The sequence below is a fragment of the Watersipora subatra genome, chromosome 3, assembly GCF_963576615.1.
Source record: "Watersipora subatra chromosome 3, tzWatSuba1.1, whole genome shotgun sequence".
Taxonomy (NCBI): Eukaryota; Metazoa; Bryozoa; class Gymnolaemata; order Cheilostomatida; family Watersiporidae; genus Watersipora; species Watersipora subatra.
The window spans coordinates 75,002,516-75,021,527 of NC_088710.1; the positions used below are offsets into that span (position 1 = coordinate 75,002,516).

The following is a 19,012-nucleotide window of genomic DNA, read 5'->3' on the forward strand; positions in this document are numbered from 1 at the left end:
TGATATGTTAGTTGTCATGCTACAGGTAGTTGTGTGATACATATGCTGACACAACCAGCCTGAAGAGTAGTAATAGTTACCTAGATATCATTTTAAGAGCAGGTTTATTTTTCAAAGAGTGAAATAAGGCAAAAACCTCCATTAAACATTATATCATTATTAAACATTATACCAAATTAACAGTTAGTTGATTAGCAGAAGAATTTAGCCGACTCCAAAAGGAGCCGCAGAATCTCCAATTTGGCTGAAGGAATAGCGTTTCAATTTAGTTATGACATGTAATGAAGGAAAGCCTAAGCATGAAGCTTAGTCAATCTTGTGCCAAATGCAAGTTTTGATGACATCATCACTAGCAATAGAAGATAGCTGGCAGGCTCAGCCAAGTGAATCAAGTATCAGAAAACAACCGTCGCACTTACTTAAAGCTCTGAAAATTGAGAAAAAATATCATCGGGCAGAATATTTGGTAAGTAGAAGCAAGCCATATTTGCTAGAACACACGGTGGACAGTAAGAATGGTAGGGAAGCGCTAGTAGTAGTATATCCAACCTTGACATCATCAGCTGTGGGATAGGGTAGGTTGCCCAATCGGTGGTGTCCACTCTAGAGCGAGCGAATGCATCTGTAATAACCTCTTTTAATTTTTGCTCCATCTTATCTTTGTCTTCATCAGTATGCGCAGCGGCAAAGCACTTGGTCACCCAGTCTCTAGAGAAAAATGCTATTTATCTATATATCGTGTAAATTATATCAAACTCTCAAAAAAGCAAGCGTTTTACTTCTTAGTGGTTGTATTTGCAGTGAGGACAGCTAATGCATATACATTCTCAATTTGCCACAAAAACAAAAAATGACTGCTTTAAAGTTTGTCCGTGACCAAGTGTGGCATTTTCCTTATCAAAAAATCAACAGATCATGTGCCCATTAGTAACAAGCATGGCGAGTGATCGCCCACAACATCGTCACTCTTGTGGTGATGATGGGTGGGTCACAGAGGTTAAGCATGGGTGGCTGGTAGACGGCTGGTAGACGGCTGGTAGACGTTGGTCTTGTCTTTCTGTTGTAGACATGGGTTTTGATGGCTACCTGGTGCATAATAACTTTGTCTACAAGTCAACCAGCCCCAATGTATTAACCTACACAGTGCTCATTATTGTCTTTGCCTACATTTTCTACCAGAAGATCTGGCCTACATTGAGAAGACTGGTCGCTTGTGGCTTGCAAGTAGCGGTAAATATTTAAGCATATATCTATGAGCGCAAACACTTGTTGCAGGTCTATCAACTAAGAAAGAGCAGAGCCAGACGCCCCCGCTTCTAGGTTGGCAATACGTTAGAAAGAAGTGGGTAGGAGAGTGCACCATCCTCGACGACTCACCTACACCTCCTTCAACCCTCCATCGACTGATGTTTCAGCATGACTAACTACCATAAACTATTCCTAGATTCAACATATCGAGCTCCCCCTTTCCAGCCAGCCAAACCCTTCTTTACACTCTTCAATGCTAGTAACTATTGGCTACAGGCGGCCCTTGTCATTGCTGTCTTCCTCATACTTAATATGATGCCCTTTATGAGACAAGCGGCGCATAGCGCAGGAGGCTCCAACTGCCCGAGTCTACTTGGTATGCTCAGGGATGTATTCGTATGTAAAGAGAAGGTACACGAGATTTGTAACCAGACACCCAAGGGTCATAACGAGCCAACAAGAGATGAGGAGAGCGATGAAGAGACCAAAGATGTGCGACGCTACAAAAGAGTCCGTCAAGCACGGCCCCTTCCTTGTCCCGAAGACAGGACAGAACTAGCATTGATCGATAATGATTGCAATCGTAACTGCCAAGGAGCAGAGCGAGAGGATAGCACACTGCCCTCCGCAGACTACCGCTGCAGAAGAGCTGTGAGGTCAAGAAGCCGCGAGTCTCCGAGAAAAAGACCAGCAAAGAGTGCAAGATCTTTGAGAAGCCTCGGCGCTAAAAGCCCGATCAGATCTCGACCTCAATAATTACTTTAAAGGAAGACCTGGCAGCACTGCTCTTAAGGTTAACAACAATAATCATAAAACCAATTTAAAGAAAACCTTTTATTTGGACTATTTTTTACGTTATGTTATTAGCTATATTTCACAGGGCTAACGCACAGCCAACACTATTGCCAAGGACGTTACCTGCTCTGTTACCTAACCAAGCTATAACTTAACTTACTTCATACTAGGAGGCCAGTCAGACATTTGTGCTGCCCCCTGAGCTTGTTGTGGTCTTGCCTGAATGTTTGCCGTTACATGATTTTGCTGTAATGGCATGAGAGCGGTGGCGCTAGCTGGTTGCTGTGGTGCTGTCTGTGGCGCTGTCTGTGGTGTTGACTGTGGTGCTGTCTGTGGTGTTGACTGTGGTGTTGACTGTGGCGCTGTCTGGCTCTGCCTCTCATATTCAACATGTCCACTACAATAAGCAGGTTGTCTTGCATTCTGTACTTTCTGTATGTTGTGTTGCACAGGGCAAAGACAACTGCATAGTAAATAACTACTCAGAGGGCCCTCTGACATGCAGAAGAAGCCGAAGCAAGATGAGAAGAGCCAGATGAAAATCTCACTAGAGATTCAATGATTGAACATGCTGCACATAATTAAATGAATAAAGTACAATTCTATTATCAGTTTTATCTGGTTGATCCAAGTACCTGTTTGTGGGAGGAGGAGGTGGGGGAGGTGTAGCTGCCCCCACAAATCTCCAAGGTCCTATTGACTGTCCATGGGGCGGTCTAGTGAGAGGAGGTCTGTATCTCAGCTGGTTGTTCTGTAACCTGCTCTGGTTGCTCAAGGTAAAACGTACACCTAAAATGGTTAAAACAGCATAAGTTCATCATCACAGTGAATGGTACTGAATGTGTGAAGTAAATCTCTAACAGTACAAACAGTACAAAAACTGACCAGCGGGTTGTTGATAACGTGGAGGATGTGAGGAAGTAGCTAGACTGTTACGTGGAGTATAGGAGCCAGTGTAACTGCCATAGGGAGTAGCTGCTGGTGGTGCATATCTGTAATACACCGTAAATTAACACCTGATACCTATCACGATAAAGCACACCAATATGGTACGATGGCCATAAAAGTATGTCAACTAGAGTGCCTCCATTACCACTTGTTGGTACATAACACTTTAATAATTAGCCCTAACGCTAGCATTTATGAATGGCACTATATTTTAGTGACACCAACCATTATGTTGGACAGACAAAAGCTCATTCCCCACCCGACTAATTTCTAGGCGATTAGCCCCAAATACCGCTCATTTTTCAGAAAGTTGCCATAAATCAAATTACTACTACAAGAAATGTAGGCTTGAGACAATTTACTCATTCAAGTTTCACAAGAACCAGCCAAGTCTCCTCTTTCAAATGATATTACATTCCTATAGAAAACTCATATCACTTTCATATAGATCTGTCTCAATGGTAGTTTCAGAAAATGTTCGATTTCAAAAAAATTGTTATTTGCTGAAACAAAGTTAGACTTGCACCATAAAAATTGCAAAATATACAAAGTTTGACTAAAATTACCTATTTATTACATACAATACACAGTTATGAATACTATTTACACATATACAGTTAGTCATGAACATAAAAATCACGAAACTCTAATTTCCAAATTTTCCTCACGAGTATCATCCTTCAAACCAAAACATAGCTAATCTACATGCTAATATAACTCAAATAAACTGTCATAAACATGTTTCAACTAATAAAAATATGTTCAATAACTGTGTTCTTGACTTTTCAAACTTCATAGACAGCTCTAAGAATCAATATGATCCTATCGAAAGTGAATGATAACTTCAGGCTGACTCCGGCTGACTGCCTACAAAGTGCATTTTTATTCGAGCATAACGACTCAAATTGACAAAACTAAAAATTAATGAAAACTTGAAAACATTAAAAATAATGTTTCAATTTGATTTACGCCTTTCACTGCCTTTCACTGCCTTTCACATTCAACTTTTGAATGTGCTTATTGACTTCTAGAGTTGAAAAAATTGAACGCAAACACTAAAATTTTAATATCATTTCCGGTTTAGGTAGACCTCGATATGGGTCTAGGATTTTAGTTATAACTTTTGCCAGAGATATCAATAAGGCATATTTGTAGATTTTTCTGAATACCCTAGGACACTTATATTTCGCTAGTGTTTAGTTTCGTGAGTAGCATACAGAGTAAAATTTCGCTGCAACTTAATTTCGCAGCTCTGATGAGTGCGAAAATATAGTGATGTGAAAATAAATGCAGTGGAACAAACATCATTAGATTCCTCAGGTCCAGTTCACTGGTACGAAATATTTTTCAATTTGGGACTACCGTACTGTTCGGACTATAAACCGCACCTCTATATAAGCTGCATCTGCTTTATTTTCCAAAAAACGATAATAAAACAATACATAAGCCGCACCTTACTATAGGCCGCAGAACTAAGGACTGTGCTTTTTAACGTGGCAGCAACTTTGCCATTTAAAACGGAACAGTGCAGAACAGCACAGTTTCGTATTATCCGACGCTTTTTAACTTAGTGCCTAACGGGACAGTACCGTGAGGCATTGTTTCGTATTTTCTTTCACCGCTAGAAGCGCACTAATTGGAGATTCCCGTTAGTGCGCCCTAGCGGTGAAAGAAAAAGCCACAGAATAAGCCACAGTGATTAGCCGCACCCTTGTAGGCCTACCTACCGCATAAGACGCATGGCTCAAATCATCAGAAGAAAGTAGCGGCTAATAGTCCGAAAAGTATGGTAGTTTGTATTTGTGAACCGCAGGTAGAAATGTGTAGGCGAGATCAATAATGCAATTTGATCGCTTGCTGCAGTTTGTCTCCTGGACTATCAATGACGTCAAGGTCCCTGCTGCAGTGACTGATGTGGTACCAATATTAGAATTCAAGTATTTATAGCACGGCGGTGCCGCGGTGGCCATGGCCCCGGGTTGTTATTGCTTTTGGTTGGTAATAAAATTCATCACCACAATAATTATTATTCAATTTTATGACTTTCCCTACTAGACTGTCATCCTCATCAGTTACAAATTCAATGACTAAACTAATATCATCATCTTCCTCATTTGTCTAGGCTTTTCCAAAAAAACTTATTATCTTAATTTGTTTTGCCATGCTGCTCAGTCGGTGTATTAGCTATAATGAGTTTAGCAAAAATTGCCCAATGAGCCAACCACACACGAAACTTGCCTGCATTTCTAATATGATGATTTTATTGTGAATATCAATGAAGAAAGCCATTTAATTTCGCGTTTTCGCTCGTTCGTTATGATAGTTTAGTTTCGCTCATGAAATTTTCGCGAGAGGATGTTGCCGCGAAAACGCGAAAGTTAGATGCCGCGAATACATAAGTGTCCTAGGGTAGCCAGAAATTTTTCTTCTTAACCAATCAAAAATCGGCTTTTATAATTTAAAAATTATGATACAAAGAGTAGGTAAAGTTCAGAAGAGAGATAACTCGCGTTGGGTGCCTAGCAACAATATAAAACTTGCGTTGGGTGCCTAGCAACGTTATAAAACTCGCATTGGGTGCGAATGAGTAAACACAGCAGTTATAACTGACATCAAATTCCTCCAAAACCTTCGTCGAACCAAGGCCAAACCCTGTCAATTTTACCAGCTATGGCAATTGCAGAAAACTCCTTTAGAGATTCAGCTAGTCCATATTTCCACAACTACTTGAGATTATTCCTACTCGAGTAAACATTGATCCAACTTGAGGTTGAATGAGTAAATAACTTTAGTGGTAAAATGTATCTGAAGTTATCAGACCTAAAGGAACAACAACTCCTTATTGAATGCATTTTGTAGCGATTGTAGTAATAGCAGATAGACTCTAAAATGTCTCAATGGCTTAACAAGCATAATGCAATTCAATAGTGCAGCTATTTACAGTCAGATCAATAACTCAGAGCACTTTTTTCAAGCATTCTTTATAGAAGGCTTGAAAGGTTATTGAAGCAAAGTATTTGGGTGAAAGCTATGCATATTTTACAATGCTGTTAAAAAAGCTCCGTGGCTTGAAGGAGAAGTTTTGAAATCTGGTAGACGTTTTTAAGATAGGGTAGGCGTAAGAATTTCATAAGGTAGTAGTTTTATGAGTTAGAGACTTTCAAGGGTAGACACATGCAGGAGTACGGATGTTCAAGGGAGGGTACAAGGTATAAAGGTTTTGGAGGTACGCATAGGGTTTTCCAAGTGTCCTACATCCTAGAAGCAGCGTTTACTCTCACATTTCTATCATTGTTCAACAAGAGTAACTTGCACACATGCTTTGTTCCCTTTGAGTATGTTTACACTTTTTACTCATTAGGGAGACAAACGAGTCTCTAATGAGTCTCTAATTGTCATTACAATTGTCATAACCAAATGTAATGACAAAGTCAGAGAAATAAAATGATTCCAATCTACGGCGGCTTTTCGTTTTTGAGCTTTTAAGAGCTTGTAATCACATTTTCACATATTTTGCACCTACAACACAGCAGAGTAAGACATGGTGAATCTTTTCATATCAAATAACTGTAATGTGAATTTTGTTGCAAGTCAACCTTTAAACCCCTAAGCAAAGTTATGCAACCTGCGATGCCATAACTGCTGTCACTTCAAAAATGTACCCCCTGGCGATTTCATTCCAAGTTCAGACGGAAACCCTTGTGTTTGGGTATTTTTGACACTATTTTATTAAATACAAAAAATAGATTAGAAAAGTCACAACCGCTTACCAAAACTTTTACAGACTACACAGCTAGACTTTTACAGACTACAGAGCTAAAACATTTTTAATTCATATAAAAATATTGTTGAGGTTCCAAATCCTATATTAGCAGGTACTGATGTAAAGATATTGTGTGCCTGAGTACTTGTAATAGCTACATGTGCCTGAGTACTTGTAATAGCTACATGTGCCTGAGTACTTGTAATAGCTACATGTGCCTGAGTACTTGTAATAGCTACATGTGCCTGAGTACTTGTAATACCAACAAAGCAAACATTAACAATGTCTTACTCCGGCTCAATCAAAGCGACTGCGCTAAATGTTTGCCATTTCAATCAATTCGGAACTTCTGCCAGCCAGCTTGCCACCAGGTTTTCACTTTTAAACCACTATTTGTACTTAAGATAAATATGAAGTTTTCATTATTATTATTAAAGACTCTTATGAAACTTAGAGGAAAATGTTACTAAACTGCTCATTACAACTGTTCTAAACTGTTGTCGACATATGTTATAGGCAATTCTAACACTTTCAATGTTGTCAACATATGTTATAGGCAATTCTAACACTTTCAAGGACTAACTGCGCACATGGTCAACAATTTTGAAGTGACATGTACATGCCATGGCAAAATCTGTAGTGTACAAAACCTTCATTGTAGCTATTCCCATGTACACAGAAATAGTTACAAACTTACAATAAAGGTTTTGTACACTACTAAGTTCAAGCAGAATGCATCAGTGTAGTCTAGACTGATTGCGCGAGTCTGCATAACCTTCAGACATCACAAAAAGCTGGAATTAGAAAAAAACATAGCTTATTGACAGTTCCATTGCATGACCAAACAAATAAGTCTCAAAGTGAAAAAAAAACGGTCATAGAGTGGAAGTGAAAAACACCTCCGGTCAAGCCTTATCAGATTCATTTGTTTTGCTTCAAGGCTAGCAAGAGTTGACCCTGTTTTCTTTTACATTACAACTCATTTTTTCTCGCAACAATACATGAATACCATGGAAAACATTTAAAACAGGATTCCACAGTGATAATCATCCTCCTATCCTTTCACTTTAGCTTCACGCATTCACTTCCTAGACATACTGCAGGGCTCACCTATCATAACCTCTATCATACTGTTATTACCTGCAGAGGTCACCTATCATAATCTCTATCATACTGTCATTACCTGCAGGGATCACCTATCATAATCTCTATCATACTGTCATTAACTGCAGGGCTCACCTATCATAATCTCTATCATACTGTCATTACCTCCAGGGATCACCTATCATAATCTCTATCATACTGTTATTACCTGCAGGGGTCACCTATCATAATCTCTATAATACTGTTATTACCTGCAGGGCTCACCTATCATAATCCCTCGACCAAACAAGAACGAAGCGATTGATTGGGAGATTTATGATAAATGCACATGTGCACACAACTCCCAAAAAATTATCCGTTAACGGCCGTCACCAAACCCTTGCAACGAAATCCTATCAACAAATTTAACTATTTTTCAGTAAAGTCGTTTAAGTATAATAATGACACAAAACGCATATAAACCTATTTAAATATGTCACCAAGCCTTTGAAAGGTTACAGCAAATTCCTAAAACTAACCCATCTGATCGGATTATACACAAATAGACAGATTAATTTGGACGAAAATCGCCACAAAAGGCTTGAAAAGCTTGGTTTATTAATAGTTTCGACCGACCTACGGAACGCCAATAAAGCCGTGCGACAGATAGTAGAACTATTTAGCAGTGCGCAATTCAGCATGAGAAAAACGTGCTCATTTCACCAGTCTATGGCATTGTTTAATTGCCAAGAAGGTTTGTGTACTGTTTGAGGCGTAGATCGATTTACAGGTACGAAAATGTGGTACACAGTTTATCAGCCTACGTTTTTGTCCAATTACTGAAGGTTTTTCAAATTATCTAGAACATCAGCCAGATTTCTTTACATCTTATCTACAAGATAGGGCGTTACTACAACGCTCTTTTATGACAAGAATATTTCTTTATTTCACTCCAGTTTACATAAAACTTCCAGACGCGTAAATGCCAACACTTGCTTTCTGTTACATATCATTGTCAAAACCGTTCTGCATTCAACACAACCAACTTTCAAACTGTATATTACAATATATTTTATTTTTAATATTGCATTTCAGAGATATAATAAACATATTTCATTATTGCTGTTGTTAGTTTAATTACTTACAGTAGTTTAGGTCTACAGCTTGAATTAATATTTATTTTAACCAACAACCAACTTTCAAATTGTATATTACACGGCAGCTTGCCATTTTACTTTTAATATTGCATTTCAATATAATAAGAGATATAATAAACATATTTCATTATTGCTGTTGTTAGTTAAATTACGTATAGTAGGTTAGGTCTACAGCTTGAATTAATATTTATTTTATTATTGTAAAACATAAGTTTGAGATAGTTAATTATTTATTTTATTAATATTTATTTCTGTTACATATCGCTGTCAAAACCGTTCTACATTCAACACAACCAACTTTCAAACTGTATATTACAATATATTTTACTTTTAATATTGCATTTCAGAGATATAATAAACATTTCATTATTGCTGTTGTTATTTAAATTATGTACAGTAGTTTAGGCCTACAGCTTGAATTAATATTTATTCTATTGTTGTAAAACATGAGTTTGAGATAATAGTAGATTAGGACTGATTTTTATACAACCTTTTGTTTTGCATAATTGACCTTTTGAATTTCATTTCAAAACTATTTGACAACTACTATGGACATACAACCTCCCATAACATTACGTCGTCGCCTTTTTAGAGTCGTGCTCCCTCAAATTAATTTTATATCATCTCAAACAAGTCTCATTTACATTATACTCTGTCAATTCCTGCTGAGAACTACTTTTTCAACAACCAACAGCACCCTTTCTTTTTTCCATTATTACTTTGGTCGTGGGCTGTATGACAGTGGAATTTCTAGTCTCTATAATACTGTTATTACCTGCAGGGATCACCTATCATAATCTCTATCCTACTGTCATTACCTGCAGGGATCACCTATCATAATCTCTATCATACTGTTATTACCTGCAGGGATCACCTATTATAATCTCTATCATACTGTCATTACCTGCAGGGATCACCTATTATAATCTCTATCATACTGCCATTACCTGCAGGGATCACCTATTATAATCTCTATCATACTGCCATTACCTGCAGGGATCACCTATTATAATCTCTATCATACATGTACTATTATTACCTGCAGGGATCACCTGACATAATCTCTATCATACTGTTATTACCTGCAGGGATCACCTATCATAATCTCTATCATACTGTTATTACCTGCAGGGATCACTTATAATCTATATCAAATATTATAGCATATTTTATTGCTTTCAAATAAAATAGCATATTTATAAAACTGTATTATTATTGCAATTATCATAAATATGTTTGTAAAAATATTGAATTTAAAAAGGAATTGATAGCTAAATATGAACCTCGTCCGCATGTATCTGTGTTGGCTAAGGAGTTTGGCAAGGCGAAATCGACCATAAATACAATTTTTTTTAAACTGAGACCAGCTTAAAGCAAGTGATGTCGCTTAAGGATCTAGTATTTTTAGCAAACAAAAGCCGCAGGTATTGGAAGCAGCGGAAAAACTTTTGCTTATTTTCGTAAACGAGAAACAGATATCAGGGGACACTCTGAGTGAACAAGAAACAGATATCAGGAGACACTCTGAGTGAACGAGAAACAGAAATCAGGGGACACTCTGAGTGAAGATACGATTGTTTAGTTTTTCATCATAAATAGAAAATATTTTATTAAAATTAAACACAATCAATATATACCCATTTTTATTTACAGTATGCAGTACACAGTAATTTATGGTGTAAAATGTTAAAAAAGTACTTTACCGAAGTTGTTTTTTCGACTTGAAACAGATTAAAATTTACATACATTAATTCTAATGGGAAAAATTGTTTTGGATATCGAACAACTTGGTTTGCAAACAACCTTCTGATATGGATTATGTTCGAGAACCGATGCTTCGCTGTATGTACAGATACGGCATGGAGTATTAACCTGCAGGTAATCTAGCTTTTTCAAAAACTCTTAGAAGAATCCATTTTCAAAAAACTGGTCAGCAATATAATATAGCCTAAAATCCTATCATACCCTTGATATGGGCTCGCCGCTACCCAAGTCTGCGAAGGAGGCGACGCAGTGATCATTTGTTGTGCGCTATGTGAATCATTGCTGTATGTACTATTGCCATCAGATGTTGAAATAGAAGGTTGCTGCACAGCGGAGAGGGCAGCTTGGGCCGTGATCCACGCTGCATTATCTCTGTAATATTAAGTATGTAATGTTCAGCTAAAAAATGTTAAAAACAGCAAAGATTACATGGGCTTAGCTTCTGAATTAGAAGTATGAACTAATATTAATACAAAACGCTGACTAACAGGGTTGGCCTAACTATGCATGAAGAAATGTTACTCGTACATTGACGATGTGTTTGCCTCCATTACTCCAACTGTCATCTCCTAGGAGGATATCTTCAGTGTCAGACAATATATTGTCAGTTTTGCGATCCAATGTTCCAACCAAAAACCTACAAACATGAAATCATTAAAATAATAACAGTAATTCATAGCGGGCGTATTCTGTTTGTTCTAGCATGGTGTTTTGGAAAGATCCTTGTACTGCTGTTGTAGTTAATAGGATGGCTAATGTCTCGATTACAAGAAAGATTGGTATAAAACTGCTACAATCAAAATAAAACAGTTGTCCTTTTGGGGCAGTGATAAACCATGAACTATATATTCTTCCAACATTTGGCAAAATAATGCTTGACTACATATGTTTGATTACTAGAATGTTTGAAAATACATCATCATGTCACAATACGATATTATGAAGCTGATATTTATATTTGATATTTATATAAGTGTTTTAACCGTGACCAAAAGTTGTCGATTTTAATCTTGAAATATCCTGCCAGTTAGATCATTTCAAACACAAAAACAATCGCCAATGTTAGAAAAATAGCGACACTTTCTGATAAAATTTAAGAAAATTTTGTATGCAGCTCTATATGGCTAAGCAGATTTGCGTCCAACCCATATTTATAAACAATTAAAATTAATAAACAATATATTGTTTATTAATTTTTTTCATCAGTAACATAAGTGATGGGTGAAATTGAGATGGATCTTTTAGCCAACTTTTGCCATCTGCACACCGTTAACCTTTACGTGGTTGGAATGTGTTTCCTAAATTTTATTAGTGCATTGAAACTAATTTACTCACTAACTAATGCTTTCACTACAGTATTCTTCAATTATTCCGATGTTACAAAAACTTTTGAGGACACACACTTGATATTTTTGCCGTAAACGCTAGGGTTTTTGTCGTAAGAGTTTTAATCTAAAGTTTTTTTGGAATTAACTGACAATTCTGCATAATAATCCTTGAGTTTGAAAAACATTGTTTAGTTTAGTGAAACCGGATGCTAAAAAAAGAATACTTTCATTTTTGCAATTTGATCAAAACGCAGACCATCATTCTCTCATGTGAAAATACAGTTATCAAAAATATTTGAGCCCCGCTGTTGAAGAATTTCAGCAGTAGAAATATGTTTAGGTGGCTGTTTACAATTTGTTTCTCATCCATCCTAAATCAGAAATTTAAATTTTATGAGAAATTCATAAGAGATTATAATGAGAGAATTTATAAGAAATTTTATGCTTCATAGACTGAGTGAAAAGAAAACTAACTGGCCTGGTTTTTGGAAAAATGATAACCCGATATCCTATATTGAATGGCGCAAAACTTTGGGTTAATCTGTTAACTCTGTGATCAACATTTTTGTAAAGTTGAGCCGAGGTAAGCCGTTATAAAGGCTTTTTCGGCCAAATGAATGAGATATGCGAGCCATTATAAAGGCTTTCCATAGCAAGTGTTAATAATTTATAATATATAAATTTATAACCAATGTGCAGTTGGTTTTTTATTTCTGACACCACAGTGCTAATGATTTTGTGTTGCTTTTGCACTGCATTGTTTAACAGATATTCATCAATCGTTGAAATTATTACATAGTAGGCCTAAAAGCAAGCTTAAATAATGCTGCCTTTCAATTAGATTTAAAGGTCAACATGCAAGAACACTTACACTATCGAATTGTATGGTACGGCGTTTAACATAAAATTATGTTAGTAGCGTATCAATATGATTGGGTGTTGTGAACCAAACGGCCTATGGCACTCTGATATTTGATTTAAAACTATATTAGTCTTTCATGGCCATTTTACACCTAAGCTTCAGATAAAAGACAGTCTTGACTTTTCTTGTGACATAGTGGTTCCATTATAAAAGACCTTATAAACGCAAACTTAGTTATAGCAGAATACTCAGGATTACTTACAATAAAAATCAATTTCAACAATGATTAGTCGTAGGTAGGCCTATATTGCATTATTGCAATATCAGGTTTATTGCAAACCTGAAAGGTACAAGAGGCATAAGCGAGGCTATGGACAAGCTAGGAGTGATCCCACTACAACAAAGAAGACAACAACAAAGAATGAGGCTACTTATGAGAGTACTAAGCAAAGAAGATATACATCCTGCACTCACAGAATCTTATGACAAGCTCATTACCATACCAACAAACTTTATACAAACTAGATCTCAAAGACACGGAGTTCCAATCACTCTACAAACAAACAGGTCACTCTTCCACAATAGCTTTTTACCAAAGACAATACGAGACCTTAAATTGCAGACCTCTATGTAACATTAATTCATAGATTCTAATTATGAAACCAATTACTGGAACATTGTTTTACAAAAAAAAAAATCCATTTGGGTCTAATTGAGGCACGCCCCTTACATCCCTAGGTGGTTTAGCGTGAAGAATCCTACGAGGTAATACGAGGTAATTGCTCTTGTAGATGATGTTGAGAACATACATAACTGCATTGTCCACAGCCATTTTTAAAGTCTAACAAGCTCATAAATATCTTCTGGAATTTTGTCGCCGTCTATGGCAACTACGATGCAAATTGCATATTAAATTATCTAAATAATTTTAACATTCGATTTTTTCAACTCGATTGAGTTCATGAGTTGATGCGTCGGAAAACTTATCAACGAAATAATATATGTTTTGCTATAAAAAATGATTTCTGTTGTATTTGATATTTGTTTTGTGATGGCAATTATTTAAAAAACTGGCAGACATGCTTTGAAACATTTAGCCTTTGCTAGTTTTTACAACTTATAAAATCACCCAATACCAAGGAAACACAATTTTTTGGTTTGCTCTGAACCAGTTAAACGCTCATTCTACTATACTACTCATTATAGGTAGTCTTACGTGAAGGCACCCGTTTGATCAAAAGCGTTTGGTTGCTGTACGCATTCAACTAATTTCTGGGACTTTACGCTAATAATAAATATTCGATAGGCATCAAAAAGATGGTGGCCATGTTAGTACGTTTAATTGTCGTTCAGATAATAGACTATTTCTAACTATTCTCCGACTTTAATGAGGGCAGACAAGATTGTAACGGTAGGGGGTAATTTTATGATCACTTCAAAATGCGTATACCGCAAGCTAAAGCTGTCAGATGGAATAGAAGTGTAATCTCCAATTAGTGTCCCTGTGTATATCGTTAATGGCTATGTCAGTCACCTCACATAGCATTTAGATAATTTCCAGCATCAATAGAAATATACGATGTTATAATAAATATGCCACGCATAGCTGTAGCCTCATAAAGAGTTCTAACTTCTACCGCTAACTTTGATAAAATACCCTGAACTAGTGCTGGATAACGATTCGAGAGCATTCGGTTTTTTGATAGTTATTCTCTCTCGGTTAATTGATTCAAAAGAAGAAGACAACTGCGCATGAACCAAATTTTACATCACGATTCGATTCAGTGTTTGCACATGCCCACGCAGAGGCTTCGTAAACATACATGTAGTTTCGTGTCAGCGTCGATCGGTCAGCAAATGCGTTTAGAGTTTTTTTTCATCCAAATTGTAGCAATAGTCTTGAGTCTCTTGACTCTTGCCAAATTAACTCATGTGATGTTTTGTAGTTAAGAGACTCATATTTGTAATGTCTTATTATGGTATTAATCTTCATTGATTGTATTTGTCCTGAGCATATTGTAATTTTTTTATTTATATTTATTCAATTGTTTTTAAATTAATTAATTTGATGTTGATTCATTAAATTTTAAAGGCGATAACATTTTTCAAATCGTATTGGTTAATTAATATTGTTATAATTGAAAATGACACCATTACTTGAACATTTTTTGCAAATATTAATTATTATATATATATATATATATATATATATATATATATATATATATATATATATATATTCGAATCTGTCCAATACGCCCGAGGGCATTATATGAACATAAAATTTGAGATAAAATGATTGATAAGAACGCAAAAACCTAATTTGTTGCAACACTAAGATCGTATTAAAAACTGAGGGAGTCATCAACGCCCTGACCCACAACATTCGGTGCCATTCTATTATAAAAAGAGTGCTTATATTGGTCTATCCTAAAATGTGGGTGGACTACTCCATGACGGGTTTGGTGGGATGGGTTAAAAGAGATATAGTTATTGAGGTCTAGTTCATATAGACCAAACTCAATTCTTTTTAAAAATTTCAAATCCAAATCTTCTCTTCTATCTTTTAGTTCTTGGATGTTATTTACACGCATGCACTCTGTGACACTATCCATAGGCCCGAGTCTGAAAATCCATCGAACCCCCCGTCTTTGAATTGTTTCTAATTTGTCAGTTAAGCCTTTTGCGTGCGGTGACCATACCTGACAGGCATATTCGAGTAATGGTCGAACAATTGTGTTATAGGCGACAATTTTTGTTGATATGCTTGCATTAAAAAGGCAGCGTCGGATAAGTCCGAGTGCCTTATTACTTTTCTTAGTAATGTTTAAAATATGCTCGTGCCACTTGATGTCGCTTTGTATAAAAACCCCCAAATATTTCAGACCATTCGCCTGTGGTATAAAAATTCCGTTCATAAAAAGTTTAAAATCTGGTGTCGATTTGCCCACCTGCATGTGGATACACTTTTCTGGATTAAATGTCATGCCCCACTGTGTGGCCCAATGCTGTAATGCTGTAACGTTAGTCTGCAAAGCCAGCTGGCTGGTGTTTGTCAAATCCATGCACAGCAGAGTATCATCGGCATACAGTCGACAGTCAGCGTCTTTCACACAGAGTGGCAAGTCATCGATGTAAAGAATAAACAATAGGGGTCCCAGCACTGAGCCCTGAGGTACTCCTGATTTAATACTAAAATTATGTGATGTATAACCATTCACTTGAACTACAGAAGCTCTGTAGTTAGTTTACTATTTATTAATAAATATACAAATCTCGGTTCGATGCGGTTCATAATGCCCATATGAGTAAATAAACCGAAGTAACAAATGAAGATTCGGTTTTATTCGGTTTTCGGAAGAAAACAACTCTGAAATTGAATGCATAGTGCAGGTAGACATCGAACAGCTCTACCCTGAACTAGTAGAATCGCAGTTAAAATAGGATTTAATGTCAAATTTTAGTTTAAAACATTATTTTCTCTTCTGTAGATGCTTGTTCGTAATAAGTTTCTCCGTAGAAGTTTTTCAACTAAGCAGCTTGTATCTAATGTTATGATACAAAAAAATAAAAAAGATATGAAGAAACTTGTAAGTGTAGTTGAAAACTTTGGTGTATGCAGTCTGGTTAGCGTTGCTGAAGCGCCTTCGTGAGGCTCAAATTTTTTGTTATACCAATGATATACAGCACCTGGGGGCTGCATATCATTGGTATTGATATCATTGTCGACTGATCGGGTGCCAGAGATTACGCCTACAAGTGATTTTGCCTACAGGAGATTACGCCTACAAGTGATTTTGCCTACAGGAGATTACGTCTACAAGTGATTTTGCCTACAGGAGATTACGTCTACAAGCTGATAGACTATGCCTACGATCTAGGATATTGCCCCTACTTTAATTCTGTGAATTGTGATGCAGAAAATTACGAATGGCACGATGAATGCATGTTATGAACGTGTGTTGATGTATTTTATTATGTAAATTATTTTTTATATCAAATCCTATAATCATCCATATATCAAATCCTTGCAAATATATCAATTTAATTCGAGTTGATTATTGGGAACCATGGTGATTTAACAGTCGTTTATTTGCAACAAACCGTGTTATTGAAGTTAAAACCACATTTTTATTGAATTATTAAGCAAAAAACAAGCGTATGTATTTTTGAAGTTGTTACTCTTATACATACAGACACATGTCAATAACTGAGTATTTCTATGTTATCAGCAGCCCATCACTAAAAGTGACTAATGGTTGTTTGTCAATATATCATTTCATAACTTTGGAGTTGTTTTTCATCTCCTATTGCATACCATTATGTTTCACTTTTACATGGAGTCTCCCTCACAGCCGGTTGAGATCACCCTTGGGTACATATGCATATATACAGAGTAAATTACAAATACAAGTTACATGTATATGATTTACAATAGTGTCATCCATCATAAATGAGCAAAAGAAGGCTCTCATAAAAATTTGATTTTTCTGCATATAACCTGTTATTTCACTTTGATACAAAAGAAATTATTTACTAAACAATATTGTTTTAGCAAGAAAAAATATGACATATAAAGGAGCCAACTCTAAATTAACAAAAAGACCACAAAACAATTAAGCACGTTTGATAAAATTATGCTAAAGTGGCCATAGCTTCAACCACATTGTAATGCTGTAATAAATATCTTTGAAATGAAGTAAAAACCCATTTCTCAATCTCCTTGCATGGCTACTATAACTGCTCCTTCTCTTTAGCTTTGCTATATAATAAGCATACATTAAAAGACTATTTCGAAGTGAATATCATTTAGACTTATACAAAATTACTCACTTTTGTATAATTTGAAGGAATTGGGCTACTTTTGTACACACAACAGTTCATATGCTAAGTACACATTCTTGCAGTATTTTTACTTGCTGAAGTTTTCTTATTTCATCAATTGAATCAATAGATAGATTATAAGTTTAGGATTTATTCTGCAAAAAAATACAAACATCCAGTTACAGATTTATTTGCTCCATTTTCTCATCCATCACATATAAGCACCATCATGTCAGTGATACATCTTAAAATGGTAGTATCTGTACTTGTACTAGTATTTGTTCAATAACGTATGTATCGTCATATCACCCTATCTTCTGACTGTCATTCTTTCTCAATCGACTTTCAATGTTCTACAAAGTAGAGTAGAAGGTCATGAAAAAGCAATATGTTTTTTGAGAATATTAGAAAGTATGATAATGCAATTTACTTTCTCTAGCTCGATACATCAGAAACCCAACACTGAGCGGATAAGAAAATTTGCACAGAGAACAAATGCAAGATTTTGCAAGATACAGAACAAATCAACTTAAGCTAGGTTATAGGTATAATATTCTAAAATGTTCAAACAGTAATATAATGATTAAACTTTTGCTTCATTTTTGTGAGCCAAAAGCCCTGCTAATCATTGTATGAGCTAGTTTAACCTGTTTAGACTAGCTTTAAGAAAGGAGTCGTGTGTTCAACAACAGCAAAACTCTAACAGACAACTCCCAAACCGCTTGTTGAGAGAGTCTAGAGCTATTTTTGTGCCTGCTACATATTACATAAAATGATGCTTGGTAGGCTAAGAGACGAGGTATTAAGGGACTCCATGCGAGTGCCAAAAAAGTGGCCGAAGATGAACTGACAACTTAGATGATAACACAAAGCCTCAACAGCTACACAAGACAAAGCTCCCATGCTGCAACAAGATTTATGCTCTTGAATCTTGAGCCAAAATTTGGCACATGAAATTTAATCCACAAAAGTATTACCATCTCTCTATTGGCAAGTCATCTTTGCCGATGGATACAAATAACTTTTTCATCTTATATGATCACCATCTTCAAAGTGTGACTTCTAATCCTTATTTTGTGGTAGAGTTGCAGAATGATCTGAAACTTAATCAACATATTTTTAAAATTGAATCCGAGGAAGAGCAATTAATCGGCATGCTTACAATGGTTCTGAAAGATGCAGATCAAAAGACAAGAAAGATAGCTGATACTTCACGAGTTAGACCTGGTCCTGAGTATGG

At 36.1% G+C, this 19,012-nt stretch overlaps 1 protein-coding gene across 2 annotated transcripts in view; it reads right to left on the bottom strand.

The window, feature by feature from the left end:
- LOC137389865 (leukocyte receptor cluster member 8-like) overlaps nucleotides 1-11,393 on the bottom strand; it is a 61,021-nt gene extending 49,628 nt beyond the window's left edge. For both annotated transcript variants that reach the window (XM_068076013.1, XM_068076012.1), the window contains exons 1-6: nucleotides 11,287-11,393; nucleotides 10,960-11,130; nucleotides 2,929-3,035; nucleotides 2,679-2,832; nucleotides 2,204-2,440; nucleotides 550-708 (exon numbers count right to left, since the gene is read on the bottom strand). In XM_068076013.1, coding sequence (XP_067932114.1) covers nucleotides 550-708; nucleotides 2,204-2,440; nucleotides 2,679-2,832; nucleotides 2,929-3,035; nucleotides 10,960-11,130; nucleotides 11,287-11,324 — 866 coding nt within the window. In that variant the 5' untranslated portion in view covers nucleotides 11,325-11,393. The remainder of the gene's footprint in view (nucleotides 1-549; nucleotides 709-2,203; nucleotides 2,441-2,678; nucleotides 2,833-2,928; nucleotides 3,036-10,959; nucleotides 11,131-11,286) is intronic.
- Nucleotides 11,394-19,012: the final 7,619 nt, after the last annotated feature.